General features: G+C 37.4%; 3 protein-coding genes across 7 annotated transcripts; 1 reads left to right on the forward strand and 2 right to left on the reverse strand.

Moving 5' to 3' along the window:
• Positions 1–2,490: 2,490 nt before the first annotated feature.
• On the reverse strand, positions 2,491–3,871 carry LOC117927432 (aspartic proteinase CDR1-like). The gene has a single exon (XM_034846912.1). The coding sequence runs from the start codon at positions 3,867–3,869 to the stop codon at positions 2,538–2,540; it is 1,332 nt and encodes a 443-aa protein (XP_034702803.1). The 5' UTR covers positions 3,870–3,871; the 3' UTR covers positions 2,491–2,537.
• A 2,311-nt stretch (positions 3,872–6,182) lies between these two features.
• LOC117929148 (VQ motif-containing protein 17-like) lies at positions 6,183–6,952 on the forward strand. Its single transcript, XM_034849367.1, has one exon. It carries the CDS (start codon positions 6,315–6,317, stop codon positions 6,795–6,797), a length of 483 nt encoding a protein of 160 aa, XP_034705258.1. The 5' UTR covers positions 6,183–6,314; the 3' UTR covers positions 6,798–6,952.
• A 2,479-nt stretch (positions 6,953–9,431) lies between these two features.
• Positions 9,432–15,357, reverse strand: LOC117929159 (GTP 3',8-cyclase, mitochondrial). Of its 5 annotated transcripts, none has more exons than XR_004653702.1 (9): positions 14,957–15,354; positions 14,631–14,719; positions 13,130–13,819; positions 12,796–12,963; positions 12,516–12,707; positions 10,835–10,903; positions 10,138–10,222; positions 9,914–9,989; positions 9,432–9,813 (listed from the first exon to the last, which is right to left on the reverse strand). XR_004653702.1 is itself a non-coding variant. In XM_034849381.1 (8 exons), the coding sequence occupies exons 1-7, from the start codon at positions 14,961–14,963 to the stop codon at positions 10,139–10,141; spliced, it is 1,299 nt and encodes a 432-aa protein (XP_034705272.1). In that variant the 5' UTR covers positions 14,964–15,352; the 3' UTR covers positions 9,432–9,813; position 10,138. The 5 variants fall into 5 exon arrangements, 3 of the variants coding, with proteins under 3 accessions (XP_034705272.1, XP_034705274.1, XP_034705273.1); XR_004653703.1 differs by having other exon boundaries at positions 9,894–9,989; XM_034849381.1 differs by lacking the exon at positions 9,914–9,989 and having other exon boundaries at positions 14,957–15,352.
• Between the last annotated feature and the right edge of the window lie 2,937 nt (positions 15,358–18,294).

Consider the following 18,294-nt stretch of genomic DNA (forward strand, 5'->3'; position numbering starts at 1 on the left):
TGACAAGACTCGTTTTTATTAGTAAAAAATTAGTTTTAAAAAAATTGTCTACTTATATTATTTTATTTTAAAAGGGAAAATAAAACAAAAAAGAAAACACTAAAGAAGTGATTTCATAGTTTTGGAAAAACAAGTCTTAAAAAACCCGAGTCTTAATTTGGGGATCAGGTTACCTATTGGGAAGGTACATCTAAGAGGTAACACCCCTCTAAGCCCTAAAAAGGTCTTTATTGATTAAGTTGAGGGAAAAGTGACAATTAATCAATTAATTAATTGAAGGTACCTAAATAGGCTAAGGTGATTTCAAAACTAGTATGCCAAAAAAGAAATCAAATCACAATTGCAAAGGAGGGTTTGGATGTGTACCTAGACTGCCTCTTAAGCGCTATCATAAGACATTAAAATTAGCACAGAAATATAGCACATGCATGACATGTATTTAATTAGAACAAATTGAACATACATCTAAGCACCCAAGGATTACATCAAACATAGATATGACTCACAACAACATGCATGTACGTTCATAAAATTCCGAAAAGTAGGTGATAGGGAGTGTACCTAGATAACATGCATAATTGATAAGATTCCTCCGAAAATGTTAGGGTGGTTGGGACAAGTATAAATTACATAACATTTTCATTATGTCTAATATGCAGTACCAAAGCCAAAATTGAGTCAAGTTAAGTCAAATGACTCAAAAAATAACAATAATTTCAAGTAAAGTACAAGATCATCAGCATGCAATTAGAAAAGGGAGCATCACAAAATAATTTCTAAAAAAAATGTCTTGGAGTGGAATTTAATTACGAAAAATTTCAGGAAACAACACTTACACTTCTAGAACAACATATCAAAAACCGCACTCATTCAAATGACAGATTGCAGCAAAGACACCCAAAAGTTCTACAAAGTCTAGTTTATGTAAAAAAAAAAATAATGACATGCATAAACGAATTTTTAAAAAATAATAAGAGATCACATAAAATCATACAAAAAATCACACACATTTTTCAAAGTGTTTATATCACATAAAAAATGAATCCAGGTTAGATAGTACTCAAAAATATTTTTAAAACACTTCAGCTAATCATATCTCCCTCAAAAAAACATATTTTTTAATATTTTATATGTCTAAAATCAATTTCAGGAAGTGTAGAATTAAAGAAAAATATTAAATCAAATTTAAAAAATCATCTGTTATTTTATTTTTACAAAAAGATTTCGGTTTCTAGGGTGAAAATAGAGCCCTTAATACCCTGAAGCGTCTAGAGTTACATTGTTTTCCTGGTAGACGTATCACACTGCTCAACGTATTGACTAAAAGATCGAATGCTTCAGACCTTAATATCGTCAATGATGAGCCAGAATCAACTACAAATCCTCCCCCCTCTGAGGTTCAATTGAATATCCCATAAGGGGACCTTTTCTTCTCCAACACTGATCCCCAGAAGAGTGACATAATAGAGCTTCACTCCTTGCAGAAATGGGGTTAGCCCACCCATGAGCACTGAGAGCGATCCAAAATACATTCTGCTTCCTGATCTTCGGTCATCACGTATAACCATGCATGCAGTAGGCGAACTTCTTTATTTTCAACTATGAGACTAAAGAGAGTGAATCCTGGTTAAGGCCTACAATGCCAACTTCATAGCCTTTAAAAGTCCCAGTTGTATAATCTGAGCAGCCAAACACCAAGTGACCAACATCAACCATATTCTGCCTATTGTCTTCAAAGGCAAATGCATCAATTGAAATTGTTCCTTCAGTTGATGTACTGCCACTACCATATGATATCCTATAGCAACAATCTTCTTCATCAATATGGCAGGCATATCCCCCGGCCTGGTAACAGGTTGGAGCATCCCATGGTACTGTGCTGTAGGTGGAAGATTTGGAGGGGTCGAAAATAGGTGGTGTTTGGTTGAAACACTGTGCCACTTCCTGCATATGTCAGCAATGGCATATGCCAGACTAGGCGGGGTTCCCACGTTGTACATCATTACATAGGTGAATTCCTCAGGAATCAATTTTGAGGATAAATCTTCAACCAATGATTGGGAGGAGAGTGAGGTACTTGGGACGGGCAATGGAGCGATTAGCTGCCAGTATGGCATGCACGATCACTGACGCTCAAATTGGGGTCATAAAAGGGGGATAAAGCAGAGTCTCGGTGGATCAGACGTACAACAAAACCATCGCTAATAGTACTAATATTGTCATGATGGGGTGTGGTTGGAGGAATGAAGATATTGATGTGAGAAAGATCACAGCTCTGAGGAAGAAAGAGGCAGCAGCCATGATCAACTGAGACAAATAATGTGATGTGTGTGTATCCTTTCTACAGGAACAAGGGTGTATTCAATTATTCTTATACCATATGAGCCAGTTAATAGCCAGCATTCCAAGAGTGTAGAAATCACAGAAAGATTGGGTTTAGTCACTACGTACATTCATACCCTTAAAATATATAATTTCTTATTACTCACTCACTTGCCATGACTACCATTTTTGAGCTTATACAAAAGAAGTTTATACTAGAAAGTGGCACAATCCACTGGAGCAAAAGAAACCACCTGAGCTTCAAGGTCATATCCAACATGATAGTTCTGCTGCTGAATATTTCCAAGTATAGAGAGTTTCCGAGTGCTATTAGACGAAAGCATGGCCAGGCACCATAGCCCCTTCTCCACTTCCACATATGTGGTCTGCTTGGTCAGTATGAAGTCCGCACCATAAAAATGGAAAGTTATATCTGGCCCTGCTGAGGCCAATTCATCAGATCTCCCCTCAAAGCATATTCCAAATCGCCTGTATTTCCTCCAAGGTAAATGTATGGCATTGCTCAATGTATTGACTAAAGAATTGTATGCTTCAGACCTTAATACTGTGTATGTTGTGCCAGAATCAATTATAAATCCTCCTGTCCCAGTTGAGTTTATATTGAATATCCCCTCTGGGAGGGGTACCTTTTCTTCACCAACACTGATGCCCTTGAGAGTGACAAAGTAGTGGCTGTAGTCCCCCTTCAGCAATGGAGTTTTTCCACCAAGAATGACTGCCCTTGATCCAAAGTACATTCGACTTCCTGATCCATGATCATCAGGTATCACCATGCAGTATGAGAACTTTTTAACTTTCAGCTGTGAGACTAGCGAATTGGGATGCCGGTTAAGGCCTACGACACCAGCTTGGTGCCCCTTAAGGCGCGCCTTGGTGTCATGGGAACAGCCGAAGGTCAAGTAGCCAACCTCAACGATAGTTCTTGTGGGGTCTTCAAAAGAAAATACATCAGTTGAGAGAGTTCCTTTTGTTGTTGTGCCATCACCATAGGTGTGCTGATAGCAACAACTTTTGTCACCTTCCCTGCAGGAAATTCTCCTGACAGCATTGCAAATTGGGGAATCACTTGATACTGTTTCATAAGTGTAAGACTCAGCTGGGTCAAAAATAGGCGGTGTTTGGTTGTAACAATGTGTGCATGGAAGGCATTGGAGCCATATGAGTTCACTTCCAGTATCTGCAATGCCATATACTAGAGTAGAGGGGACACCCAGATGGTACATCATTATGTATTCATAGTACTCAGGAACTAATTTGGATGAGATATCACCTAGCGAGGATGAGGATGAGGTGACTGAGAGCAGGTAATTGAGGCGAGCAATAGAGCGGTCAGCTGCCCATATGGAGCGATCAGTGCTAGTCATGTTGTGGTCATAGAAAGGGGAAGAAGGTGAGTCATGGTGGATCAGATCGACGACAAAACCATCACTTGTAGTGCTGTTAATGTCATTGTGAGCTGTGGATGGAGGAATGAAGATGCTTGATGAGAAGCAGCTTACAACAAGGAAAAAAGAGGCAGTAGCCATAGCTAAAACCGAAAAAAATTGAACAACAAACCTAGAACTAGTCCATTTAGAAGAAGAATGTAACTGTGGAGGAAACATGTAAAATCTCATGTGAATGAAGGCCAAGTTTTCACTGTACTCGACAATAAAAAGACACAGAGTATCCTTTAATTTCACTTCAAATAATACTATTTTTGGCATTAATTGCTTAGGAGTTTATATCTTGAAATGGAACTTCCAATTAAACCTGCACCTTTGTGACTTCCACTGCTGAATTACTAATTAGTACTTATCTTGCAAGTTTGCAACAGCAATTTGTGACTACTTTTGGGGCTTGCCCAGAAATTGATACTATCATAGGCTGTACAAATTTCATTCTTAGCAATGAACTAAATTAAGGAAGATTATTCCGACATCACGAGGATTTGTCCATACTACTAATGGTTTGTAGGAAGCTAGAAACAACTCATACTGGGCAAAGGAATAGTGGGCAAATGGCCTTGATGAGAGTGACTTATACCGGCTCTGCAGGAGTTTATTCCTCAAAATCCATGTGAAAACCATTAAATACCAATCTTTAGAGATGATTAACCAGTTGTGTAAACAATCTAGAATTCACACAGATTAATTTATAGAAAAATTGGTCTTTAGAATGACCTGAACAATTTCTTATCCCCCACTTCACTAGAAACATGCTTAATATATTACACCATCCACCAAGAATATATTCCTAACAGCCTTAATTAAGCTTCTAATTATGATCATTTCTACTAACTTTTGACATTTCAATCACTATTAGAACAGATCCTATTGCCCACAAGATTACAAAGAAGTTTCCTCCAAACCTAGATTACCTTAGTACCCTTCAATATTGAACAATATTAAAATAACCCTAGTATTTTTTCTGTAGAATTTCAAATCTGAAACTAGTTACTGATATTTTTCCTGTCATTGACTTGAGATATTGCCCGAAAGTCGTATTAGAAGCCTTAGTTCTTGTAATAAATTAAGGTCAACAAGCCGGTGTTACAACTCAACAATCTGATACAATGACTGAAGTTTTCCTCTTGGCAATTATTTTCGTCAACTGGTTTATTGATATTACAAAAGCATGTCAGCATCAGTGGTTAGGCTAAAGCAATCAGGCATTACTTAATGTGAATCAAGACTTCTAATTAAGAATTTCACATTTCCATTAGTATTAATATAAAGCTACCTGTCCGTACCACAAACAGTGGTTGAATAAAGTTTTGAATCCAGAAATGGCTTCCACAGATTGATTTAATTTTTTATTTATCATCTTATCCTCAATTATTGTTTATGTGGGTGTGCAATAAAAAAGTGGTTCAACAAGAGATATAGTCAACTTGTTAACTTTAAAATCAACCGATAACCAGGCGGATATGCAAGCAAATGAGCTTCCAAGATACTGTAACAGGTCTAATATGGAGGGTTCATAATTGATCTAGAACTGTTGTCTATTCTGTTACTTGGAACCAGCCACAATGGTTGGTGATTAGTACTGGCCGTCTCCCTTTCCGATGGTTTTGGATCAATTCTATTATGATAATAAAGAAAAGAACCTCCACTTTGTGCTTGCAATTCAAGAATTTCTACGTATTCACTAGAGAATTTGAAAATATACATCGAAATTCAAATCCAGACCTTCCATTCTCAACTACCCAGCCAGAATCTTCTGAGTCCTTAGCAACTTGTCTGCAGTTGATATTTTTTTGTGGACTTCTTGCTGAGATGGTATATGGCTCTTTCCTTCCTACTCCTTTCATCAAGCTGACCAAGATAAGGATTCATGCGGATGGATGTATGTCCAACCAGACATATGATCATAGCAATCACCCCTTGTCCTTACCTAGAGTCATATTACCGCAAACTAAGCCAGCCATGCCGGCAAGTTGGGAATATTAATAGTTTGACTTCTCTTAAATAGGGAGAGAGGAATGGATTAAGCAGCTGACTTCGAACCTAAAAAAATGGAGAATAGTGGTCAACTTCCAAGTTGCTGGTAATTAAGATGATGAACATTGGATTATCCTTACCATAACATTTACTTATTCCATCTATGTATGCATAATAGTAATATAATTAATGATCATATTATATGCAAGTTTTGGTCATTATATCACGCAGCAATATGTAACCAAAGTCTATGAGAGAGAGCATATAGGTCAATATATTTAACATGGAGAGGATGATCTCCCCCTCTTGCCCATTGAAGTTCTATTCCTTCATTGACTTTTGGCAGACTAGGATCAGTACTCCAATGTATGCTACTCTGGCCTCCAAGGCACAGTTTGTTTTTTATATTCAAATTTGCAATGTTGTCTTCCCATCAACCAGCTGATCATTTATGACCTTTCTGATCTTCTATTTAAGCGCAGACCTTTTTCTATCTTCCACAGATAAAGCCAACTACTTTCTCTTTCTCAGAGTGGATCGGAAGAGGAGATGAAGGCACGCTCTTGTCCTCCTATCTCAGGCCCATCTCCATGTAGTCTAGCCATGAACAAAGATTCACATGAAATATCAAAATTCAAGCCAAAGATTCGCATAATTCACGTATTTGCACCAGAAATCATACAGACAGATGCTGCAAATTTTCGTGACCTTGTACAGAGGCTCACTGGAAAACCTGCAACAGATTTTAGAGGCTGTAAGAAGAAAAGAAGCATGAGAAGCAAAGACGTACTGAAGACATTGATCCACCATGAATCGAGCAAGACCATGGAATTGCCTGAGGAGTTTCCATGTTTGAAAAATGGGGAGAGAGTTAAGCAGGAGCAAGAAAAGATGTGGAGAGATGAGAATTCAACTGGGTTCTTTGGTGGGTTTGCTGATTTGGATGGTTTCATGCAAGAGTTAAGTCAATTTCCCCTACTTCCTTTTGAATCCTCTAGGATGGATGTGTTCCAGGAGATGCCACTTGCTTAGCTGTAGATTGGGATGATAATATCAATAAAGGATTGGATTTCTCTTGCTCCTTTTTTATGATGTTTTCTACCTTCTTTGATGTAAAGGAATGGAAACTATTGTCATAGTTACAGTAAATTTCTTTCTTCCCTGCACTGAGCTATTGAATTTGCATAGGATTGATGCTTCTGCATATTGCTGCTTTAGTATGACTATATTCATTTCTGCTTCCAATTTGATTGCAATTTTTGTATTCCATAAGGAGTTCTCTGTCTCACTCACATACAAGGGCAGATAATGATTCAAGGACTCAAATACTCCACCCAGATCCAATGTATGAGATGGTATTTAGAGCCTTACACCCCAAACTCTCTGCAAAGATTGGAGGATTCATGCTGTTTGCATTTTCACTTCCTCAAAATATCTGAATGGTGAAAGCAAACTACACTATTAACTGCTGTGCTGCAATAATGCTGTGTTTAAGCCCCAGGATGGATCATCCAAATGATGGTAATGTCAAATGTCAAAAAAGGTTTAGCCTACCCTTGCTGGACACCAGTACCATTTAGTTTTCATATGAGATGGTAAAAGTCCAATCCAACAATAACTCGCAAGCAAGACGGAGATGAAAGGTCTTCTACCTTGTTTACTGGTAATCATGGCAGACAGATTGACAATTAAATTGAGTCTCTAGGGTAATAGTGTTAAAATAAGAGATCTTTATGTTCCAAGCTTATCAAATGAATACCAAGCTGCACATGCCCATTATCAGTTTGCAATTTCAATTTCTTCCCATTAATATTGGTGGCTTAAACTATACGATTGCCCAACCTATTCTGTCATCAACAGTCATGGCTTGTTTTTTTCTTCTTTTTCCAAAAATGTGATAAAGAGGCAGATGTTTCTGTCCTGCCCTTGACTCTCTCACAAGAAGACATTAGGTTTGGAGTTTACTGAAAACTATCTTGGTTTCATATTCTAATGAGAGTGTTAACCATGTTTCAGATTAATTAGGTCAAATCAAGCTTAAGACACTTCTCTCACACATTTTCCATATTATAGAGAAGAAAATCCAAGTTTAGGGGGGGCTAAGTATGAACAATGACTTTTTAACTGCTTGAAGACCGCACCGAAGTCAATTTTTATTCTCAAATTGCAAGTTCAAAATCTCCACCAAATTCACCATGAAAACAAAAATGTCCACTAAAGTGACCGGACCCTCCGACCTACCCCCGGCAAATTGAAAATTTAATTGAGATCTGGCAAAACAGTTGCTAATTATAGAAACATATATTCTGTTTTCATAATTAAAATAATGATAATCAATCTGCATCATTCCCCACAAAACAACCCAATTGAAAATTTTGTCATTTTTGCCCATCAGTTGGTTTTTAATTAGCTGTATGTTCAATGTCTCTGGTTACCTGGAATTCAAACCTTTTTGGTAACTTGTCCAATTTGCTCAAATTACTGTATTAGTATTACTTAGATGAAAACCATTAACCCCGAATCAAAATCAAGTTCTGTTCAGTTTTCTTCCTCTTCATCTTTAGCCCTTCCAGTCCAGTGTCACATATTAACATATTGTAGGGGTCCATTCAAGTTTTCTAACTAAAGTTCTCCTATTTTTTATAGTAATGACTAAAGAAAAATAGTGTGGAAAGGAAAGATTACAAAGAGAGAACATTTTCTAAGAAAAGTTAAGCATAAATTGAATCAGATTTCCTGTTGAAAGAAGGCCAACAAGAGGGATTTTGGAAGAGAAATAGAAGTTCCCTGAACAAACAGTATAGCTGAGAAGGGAAGAAGATGGGAAAGCTGACCTCTCCATGTGAGCAGAGCACCATTCTGTTGAAATTTGGCTCTGCATGTGTTAGTGAAGCAAGTTCACACTCACCTTCCCTACATTAATAAATTAGTCTACTCTTTAAAGCTTGATGACTTTCATTTGTGTTATTTAAAGGTATAGTAAGAAAAGTGTCAACATAACACCAACCTTTGAAATAGCTGAGGAAACTACCTCCAAGTATTCTAAGATTAGCCATCGTCTCCTCTTCCATTGGCTTGAATCTTTATCTTCCGCATTAAAAATGAAGAAGTATCTCTGCTGATGTACAAGGGCGATCATTCTCTATCAGCAGAAAAAGTAAAACACATAATTTAAAAAAAAAAAAAAAAAACCCACATAAGCACGCGTGCGCGCACACACGCATGAGAGAAATGGCCTAGCAAATGATGGTCTCATGAGCTGCATCCAAAGGAACTGCAGACACAGAAATCTAACAAGACTATTTGAATTGAAAAATGGCCCTTTAATGTTCTCCCTGAAAGGGTACTGTTCGTGAGAACTTAGGCTGACCCTTATTGTTGAAGTGACTATAGTTTGTTATAGAAATCTCATGAATTGCAGAGGAGCCTGAAAAGGAATTAGGCCATCAAACCTTAAAAATCTTGTAGGTGATCATGCTGTCTTAACTCTTAAGTATTAGACTTCAGTACCGAATTTTGACCCTTCAAACTCCACAGAATTTTACAACATTCCAACATCTTAACCATCCTATTATTGAAAATCTCATGATGATTCAATGAAAGGATTTCAAGCAAAGGCATTTGCTGTTCAATTTTGAGAATTAATATGGATAACAGTGCACCATATTTTTGATAGCAATCAATGCAATAGAATATAAACCACCAATTTTCAATCCAGATTGTTTTTTTCCATACAGAGAATAGATTGATCCATACAGAACCTCAGAGAAACGAATCAGTTGTGCAACAGTCCTTCACCGTATTAGCAAAGAAATTGATGATAACCTTATTGAGGATACAACATAAACAAGAGTTCCCGTATAAATGAACTTAATGGGTTAACACCTCTGCATGCACATCACTTTCTATCTGTAAATGGTTACAAATAAAAAATGGATAAAGTGCCAAAATATCTTTCATCCTTTGTGTGGCAGATTTAAACTGAATGAGAGAGAGAAACGGCTGCACTTCCTCTATGCCCCAGCAAGTAAAACCTCCTCCATATAATCTGAAACGAAGACTAATGAGAGTTAATCATCAAAATAAGTTCCCCGCCAAAATTTGATTGTGATGGAAGTTGTTGTAGACCTCAGAAGTTAGAAATGCACCATAATTTACAGGGTTCTTGTAAAACCTTGTATAACGGAATTCACTTAAACATGCATTCATCAAATCTGGAGTCATCTGAAATGTAAATACAAATATTTATGGTTTTAAAATGTTAAGTAGGAAATGGACTTTGTTAAAGGGGAAAAGAACGTTAAGAATGTAGTTTTACATATCTCATTTAATGGATGCAGGACAAGTTTCTAGTTGGAGGAGAGAACCAAACCTTAGCCACCAATATGTATCATGGGCCTATTTGCGGTCTTTGCAATGTCAAACATTCCAGCATGAGAAGCTTTCTTCCTCTTGACCTGAAGCCAACAAGAACAAGAAATATGAAAAACGTATTAGGCAAAGACCAGACAAGGACACTTGAAAGCTGAAGTAAATTTCAGGGCAATGATCTTGGCCACCTAGCCATGCAATGTGGTACATAATTTGGTCAGAGGAGCTAATCTATCAAGAGCACCAACAGAGCCTCCAATAAAACAAACCATAACCTATAAGAGTACAGGGATGCTATAAAAACATGGATGAGAAAAGAAGCTTTATGTTATGTTTGATTGCAGTAAAGTACTAAGAAAAGAAAAAAAAATTAATTTTCTTATGTTAGTTTTACTACAAAAAATACAAAATAAAGTCGAATATAATTAAAATTAGCTAGAAACTTATGCATTTTTTAAATTATTTAATATTTATATAAAAGAATTAAAATAATTAAAATAAGTTTGAAGTATCACACAAGAATAATTTATTGACTTTAAATCTTTTTTTTTTTTCCTTTTACCTTTCCTCTCTATTTACTTTCCTTCACATTTTCCTTCAAATTTTATGGGAACCAAACATAGCCTTTAAAATTTTTGACACTCAATGGTTAAATGTCTGCAACTAATAGCATCATGAGAAGACAGTAAGATGGATACCGCTGCCCCAATTATTTCACCAAGTTCATGATCATCAACACCAGAACGAAGGGGATCTCTTAAGCTAACCTGCAAAGGATAAACACAATCAAAACCAGCAAGGAAAGCATTTTAATTGAACATTAAATTGTAAAGGAAAAAGACTAAACTGCTCCACAGAAACCCATATAACTTTATCTCATCTTATTGCTCTACATGAAAAGACTAAATGCATTTAGTAATGCAGCTTTATCACATTTTATTGCTTTAGAAAATGCTGCAGTTATTAGGAACTATTTCAAGGCCCTCACCAGTTAAACAGGCCAAACAAATTCCCTAGTTGTTCAGAAGAGAGAATTCTTCAAGGCATTAATCCTCTAATTTGCTTTGGATTTGCAACTCAACATAGATGTTGATTAAAATGAATGAGCAGCAATACCATTTGATAAGCCATCAAACTCTTCTTTATGACTAACTGCTTTTGAGTCTTAAACCTACTTCTAATAATAAGAATTCCCAATTCAAACACAAGCACTCACACATGCACACAGACAAAATTAGACATGATATTTTTCAAATACAAAGCCATATATTTTACTCAACGGTGCAAATTATCTGTGGATGCTTAAAGCTCCAAACAAATGCTTAAAAATACAAAGGTCTTAGGACAAGTGGCATGAGCATGAGAAGTTGTGCAAGATCAACCGTACTTATATTGCTTAGATCATCTATTAAATGATACTCAAAGAGGATGTTGTCCAAATAATTTGAATGGGATGGATTGAGTGGATATGATATGGTGTTGTGTGAACAAGAATATCAAATTAAAGAGTTCAAAATGGTTGAAGGGTCTTCCATAATTCATTATAAGAATAGCAGGCAATCGAAAAACAATTTACCATAAACTAAGCATTGCTAGAGAGATGATGGTGAGATAATTGAGAGCAAGACAAAGAATCAAACTGAAAAATGAATCATGTATGAGAAATTACACGTAGCCCAACTGAATACAAAAAGAACAATTCAGTAGAGATGGTTTGGTTTTTTATCAGCAAGGACAATGACTACGGCAGATGGGATGTGATGTGGTCAGGCATGACAATGGGAAGGGGAAAAAGAACATAGATCAAGGTTGAGAAAAATTATGGGTGGCCAATGGTTTAACAAAAGACATGAAAATTTGAGGGAAAAAACATTGCAGCCCTAAGTAGAGCAAAAAGGTAAAAACTGATTTATATATTCACAACCCTGTAGCTGGGATAAGGTTTGCTGAAGTCGACTTAAGTTTTATAACATCACATACTTTGCTTGAAAGTGTCTTCTAGGAGTTTGGAGCTTATAACATATCCATAGGGAAGAAATTCACAGCCTTAAAAACAATTGAAATTTTACATCTTTTATTAGCATACCAGAAAATTTGTTACTGTCCTGCTCTGCATGCCAAATTTACATAAGCACAATACAACTGTTCCATGCTAAATATAGCATTTCAAAATGGCAAATCAGAATCCATAAACCCAAAAACTAATTAGATTTAGCAAATATGATAAAAGCATATGACGTCAAAACATGAAGCAATGACTTTCATATCTACGACTGCAGGGTTTCACCCAATTGGAAACAACAAAAAATCAAGTCAAAATAAATTGCATATTCAAGTTCTAGTATGAATTGAAGTACAATAGTGAAGAAGATAATTCACCTCTGATGGACCAAACAGGCATACTTTGAAGTTCCCATCAGCTAAAAGTCGCAATCTATTGCAACCAGCACAAAAATTCTTAGTCATTGATGTAATAAAAGAAACAGTACCACAATGCCCATCAATCGTAAAATTCTTGGCAGTCTCTGTAGGATGATCTTGAAGTCTCTTTAGGCTTGTAAACTGTTTTACCTGTCCAGTAATAATGACTGATTATGAAAATTTACAAAGGGTTATTCAAAATCTATACATGGGATCACCTGTCAGAGTTCTACCTTACCACTCTATCCAACATTTCTGCATAAGGTACAAGTTTCTTGACATTCCAAACATTTCCATCAAAAGGCATGAACTCAATAAACCGAATATTAATTGGTTTATCACGAGTCATCTCTACGAAATCACAGATCTCATCATCATTGAACCCACGCATTACAACACAATTCACCTGAGACAGCATACAGAATGAATGGAAGGAAAATATGTTTTAATCTTGCATTATAAAAGACCATGAATAAGACCTAATATTACTTTGGCAGAAAGAGAAACTATCTAAAAGAACAGATTTTAGCAAGGAAAGGCATGCAAGCACAAATTGAAAAGACAAAACATACCTTAACAGGATTATACCCAAGGTCTATAGCTGTGTGAATTGATTCCATAACCCTTTCATGCCCTTTACGCCTGGTCATGAATTCAAATTTTGCTGGAACCAAAGTATCTAAACTAATATTCACCGAACTCAGTCCACATTCTTTCAGCTTTGGAAGCTTTCTGGCAAGAGTAATACCATTGGTGGTTATGGCCAGTGTCTTTAGTCCTTTTAGGCTGGACAACTGTGAGCATATTTCTTCAATATCTTTCCTAATGGTTGGCTCCCCACCAGTCAAACGAATTTTATCCACTCCAGAGCTGACAAAAAGATTTGCCAAACGAACAAGCTCATTCTGGGACAGAAGTTGAGGGTTAGGAGTAAGCTCCACACCCTCAGCTGGCATACAGTACATACACCGCAGATTACAACGTTCTGTCAAGGAGATCCTCAAGTAAGTGTGTCGCCTTCCAAATGAATCAACTAACATATCAGACACTGGATTATCTCTTGCTGGAGCTTCAGACAACTGAGCACAACAAGTTGCATATGATAACTTATCAGAAGTAGGATTATCTTTTATCGGAGATTTAGATAACCTTTCACAAGAAGTTGCATATGCTTGTGACATGGTTCCATCAATAAAACCGCTTGTTAGACCTTGACAATTGCCACTTCCTTGACAGAAATGGGACTTACTTTCACAATTGACCTGGAAATAAAATATGAATATTGTTATAGTTCTAAGGGTGGAACAGCACTTGTTAGAAAGCATACTAATAAAATTCATAACCAAGGTAAAACATCCACGCCCAATAGACTAGCAAAGCTACTTAACTCAACAGTGCAAACTTGATAGGCCTTATACTGGGAAAAAAAAATGACTATCTAATAAAATCAGTGACAGATTGGTAAAGCACTCTTACGACAAGTCAAAGGACAAAAAAAATGATACAATCTGCGGGCATTTGTTTCTCTCTTTGATGAAGGATTCGAGCAAAAACTTTTGTTTTTCCTATACCATTCACGGATGTTTATACATACACAACAATTGAATAGTTGGGATCGATAGCTTGTGGATTGCATTCAAAATATAATACCAATAAGGATGGGTGCAACACAAGGCAAGATCCATGTAGCTGCCAAATGGTTTGTCTAAGGCTTAGTCCAGATAAGTATAATCAAAATCAGAATATATAATTATACTGGGTGCCATAGGGAGCACGAAATGTAGATAAACCAAAGAAAAAGGGAATTTCAACGTAACCCAAATAGCAAACTCCCACACAGAGCATAACAAAAGGATTAACTATATTATGGGTATCAGAAATTGGCACGTAAATTAAAAAATGATGATCGATATATCAAAAAGATTATAGCTACCAATAGTGGCTTCCCATAACCATCGGACAAAAACTCATTTCTTGGCTGATCAAACCATATGGGATCATGAAACAAATTTACAGAACAAACTATTTCATCAAGTAAATTCATAAAGAGAAAAACAGAACCCACAGTCATACCGAGAAAAAATTAAGCTTTTTTAAGCCCAGACGCCACCCGGAAGTTTTGGATGCATATCTCCTCATCGTCGCAGCTGAAACCACAAACACTAAATCTCAATAGAAATCACCAAAAACCCAATCATTTTTCTGGGGCTAATAGCCCCAGACTCTTTCCAAAACCTTAATTCAGTTCTGAACATGGGGGTTCGGAGAATTAAGCCAGAATTTTCAGGAATTGAAACCAGGACAGAGCACGAAAGACCCTTGTTCGGTATTTTCAGTTGTACATAAATGATAAAACCCAGAAAGAGATGGGAGGAAAATAGAAAAAATAGAGGGCTTACGCATCATATTCTCTGGTTTTCTTGTATCTCCATTCAACCAAAGTTCAAAAAGTGCAAAAGGGTTAGCTGTGAGCCTTTATAAAGGTCCCAAATAGGAAAATAGAGAAGACAGCTTGGCTTGGGGGGCAGACGTCTGTCCTCGTTCTGTTTGTGTTTATCTTCGCATCGCTTTGTCACCTTCTTTCAGTCGGTCGTGATTGGAAAGAGGAAATGATTGGTCCGAGTTCTTCTATTTCCAAGTGATCATATTCATTTCACATTACATGAAACGATAGGCACCTGCATCCGCAGTTGTTGAAATTGATATGGTTGACCGTTGGAATTTAGGGAAGGAAGGATGATATGTTCATCATGGAAAATGGCTACAGTACCGTGCCGGTTGGGTTCTATTACCAGCCATCCATTTTAACCAAGCTCTGATTTAGGAGGATAAAAAAAATGAAAAATAAAAAAGAGATTGTTTTTCCTTTATCATCTTTATCCTTTTCCATCTTAAATATATCTACTAAAAAATTTATTCATAGAATTAAAATTTTGTAAGATAAATATTTTATTTTTTTATTTTTAATTAATAACAACCTTGGCCACACTAGCTTATGTAATAACAAGAGATTCTCAACGATTATTCTAATAAATATATAGTAACATTTGAATCATTAAACGATGAATCATTGCATAAACATATGCAATTAAAGTATTAAAAAATGATATGAAAATCCAAAGTCATAAAGCCTTAAAAAACCTATTAACTATATGATTGATGACTGCTTAAAATTGACATAGACCCAAATTCATTGCAATGTCACATATGTTGCACATGCCAGCCATGAAAAATGAACAAGAAGCGGCTCTATTGGGTTCATGCATTTAGAGAAAGGGATGCCAAAAGTGTCAAACCCTAGAGACCACAACCATTTCCATGGGCCCTGCATGGAGAGTAGAAGCACACCCACAATAAATTAATGGCTTTATAAAATTCCCACCGACAGTGACAATAAAACTAGTAGAGATGTATATGAATCCATTGAGATAAGCCCTTTTGCACGTTTTTAATATTGTGACAACCACTAAATTGACCCCAGCCACTTCCAAAAATAATGCCTACCTGATCCCATCCTTGACCTCCCATTTTATTTTTTTTACATTTATGTTTAATAATTAATATCTTAATTACAAAATGAGTATCTTAAAATAAAATTATTATTTTTAAAACCATTGTGGACCCCACATTTCGGCTCAATGCGTTTCCCACTCAAAGGCGAGCTCGATTTTTGATTTGAAAATTTGATTTTATTTATAAAATCAAAAATGACTTGGAGTCGCCACTTATTTTTATTTTATTTTTAAAGGGTAAATAAAATAAGAAAGAAAAACCCTAAGTGTGACTCCTTATTTTGGAAAAGGTGGTCTGCGAAAAACCGGATCGGGTTCGGGAGTCAGGTTACTTATCGGGAAGGTACGATGAAGACCGTAGCACCCTTCTAAGTCCCTAAAGTCGAGTCTCTACTAATAAAATGAATCAATAATGGCAATGAACAAGTAAATCAATGAGTACCCAGAATAAATCATGCACACGTGAGAATCAAAATATGCTTAGACAATTACCAGAGTGAAAGTAGGTGCGTACCTGGGCAACGAGCCTTCATGCGCTATCAAGATAGGGTTAGTGCACAATTAAAGAATAATAGCATGCATGTCAGAGAGCAGGGTAAATAAATCATGTATGATAACCAAGTCAATCAATCAGAACAATCAATCGATCATAAGATCATGTATGTGGGGTCCCCACCAAAGCCCGATTATTTTTGCATGGACCAAACCCGTAAATTCCATTATTCAGAATTACAAAATTTGATTCTTTGCTTATTTCAAAACATTTTTAAAACAGAGGAGGTGTGAAAATGCTTGCCATAAGGAAAGATGATAGCAAAATTTTATTGGAAATGAGACTCTTGGGTGATCTTAAAATCTCTAAGGATGAAAGATAGGATGTTTTGAAATGGTTTAAAAAAAGAAGTTATAAAACGAGGATCCGGACATGTCAGACAGGGGAAATTGAATCGCCCCCCTCTCCCATCCGGCGTCAGGCGGACAGAGTTTTGGATGTGAGACATCCGAAAAAGGTGGAATGTCGGCAGGGCAGGGGTTCTGGACGTGAGACATCCGGAAAAGGTGAAATGGTGGTGGGGCAAGGGTTCCGGACGTGAGACATCCGGAGAAGGGAATGGCGGCCGGACAGAAATCTCCCTCAGGTGGAATGACGGCGGCGGCAGGGGGTTCCGGATGTGAGACATCCGGAATAGGTGAAAGGGCGGCCGGGGCAGGATCCGAATGTGAGACATCCGAAGAAGGAAATGGCGGCCGGACAAAAATCTCCCCCCAGGTGATATGATGGCGGGGGCAGGGGGTCCGGATGTGAGACATCCGGATAAGGGAATGGCGGCCGAATAGAAATCTCCCCCGGGTGATATGATGGCGGGGGCAGGGGGTTCCGGATGTGAGACATCCGGAATAGGTGAAAGGGTGGCCGAGGCAGGAGTTCCGGACGTGAGACATCTGGAGAAAGGTGGGACGTGCTATGCCGTGCGTCGCAGAGGGGACCGTCTGCATGGCATTTTTTAGGGAGGATCCCACAGGTAGGTGAAGGTTTAGAGAGAGAAACGGGTTGGGTGGAGGATACTTGATTCCTGTAAGCTTGAGTGAGAAAATAGATATGACAACCTAGAGAGAGAGGTGGATAGATGAACGATGGGTATGGTGATTAAGGGGAAAAGACATGGGGATGAGATGACGCTTGCATGAGAATAGAGACGGGGGTTATGCAAAGTGAAGACATGTGCATGGACATAAACACAATAGGCAGGCCACCAGCAGACGTGCCTCCACGTCTAACCGACGGATATGCCTGGTAGCATGCAACCTCGGGTGTTTGCTGACTGTGAAAGCTTGGAGAAAACTGAAAAGGCCTGTTCGCATCATCACTGAAAACCCAGATTCTAGCCACAAGGTTAAGAGCCTTGAAGCTTCACGGAAAGCGGCTGAGACTTTGGAGTCTTAAGTATGCACTCAAGGAGGAAAAGAAAACAAGAGGATAACATGATAGCAACAAGAAGAAGAACATGAAGACTTTAACCAACATATCGGACCCATTTCATCATTTCATCCATGGGTCCAACATACAGTGAGTTAAGATGGAAAAATACTCCTCAGAATAGGGCATAAAACACAGCAAACTCTTCCGATATTCGGTCAATAAGCACCAAAACAGAACAACCCAACAAGCAGAAATAAAAAATCACTGAGAATCAGACCTGGACAGTCTGGAAAAAATGGGAAAG

This window comes from Vitis riparia, chromosome 13 (genome assembly GCF_004353265.1).
Source record: "Vitis riparia cultivar Riparia Gloire de Montpellier isolate 1030 chromosome 13, EGFV_Vit.rip_1.0, whole genome shotgun sequence".
Lineage (NCBI taxonomy): Eukaryota > Viridiplantae > Streptophyta > Magnoliopsida > Vitales > Vitaceae > Vitis > Vitis riparia.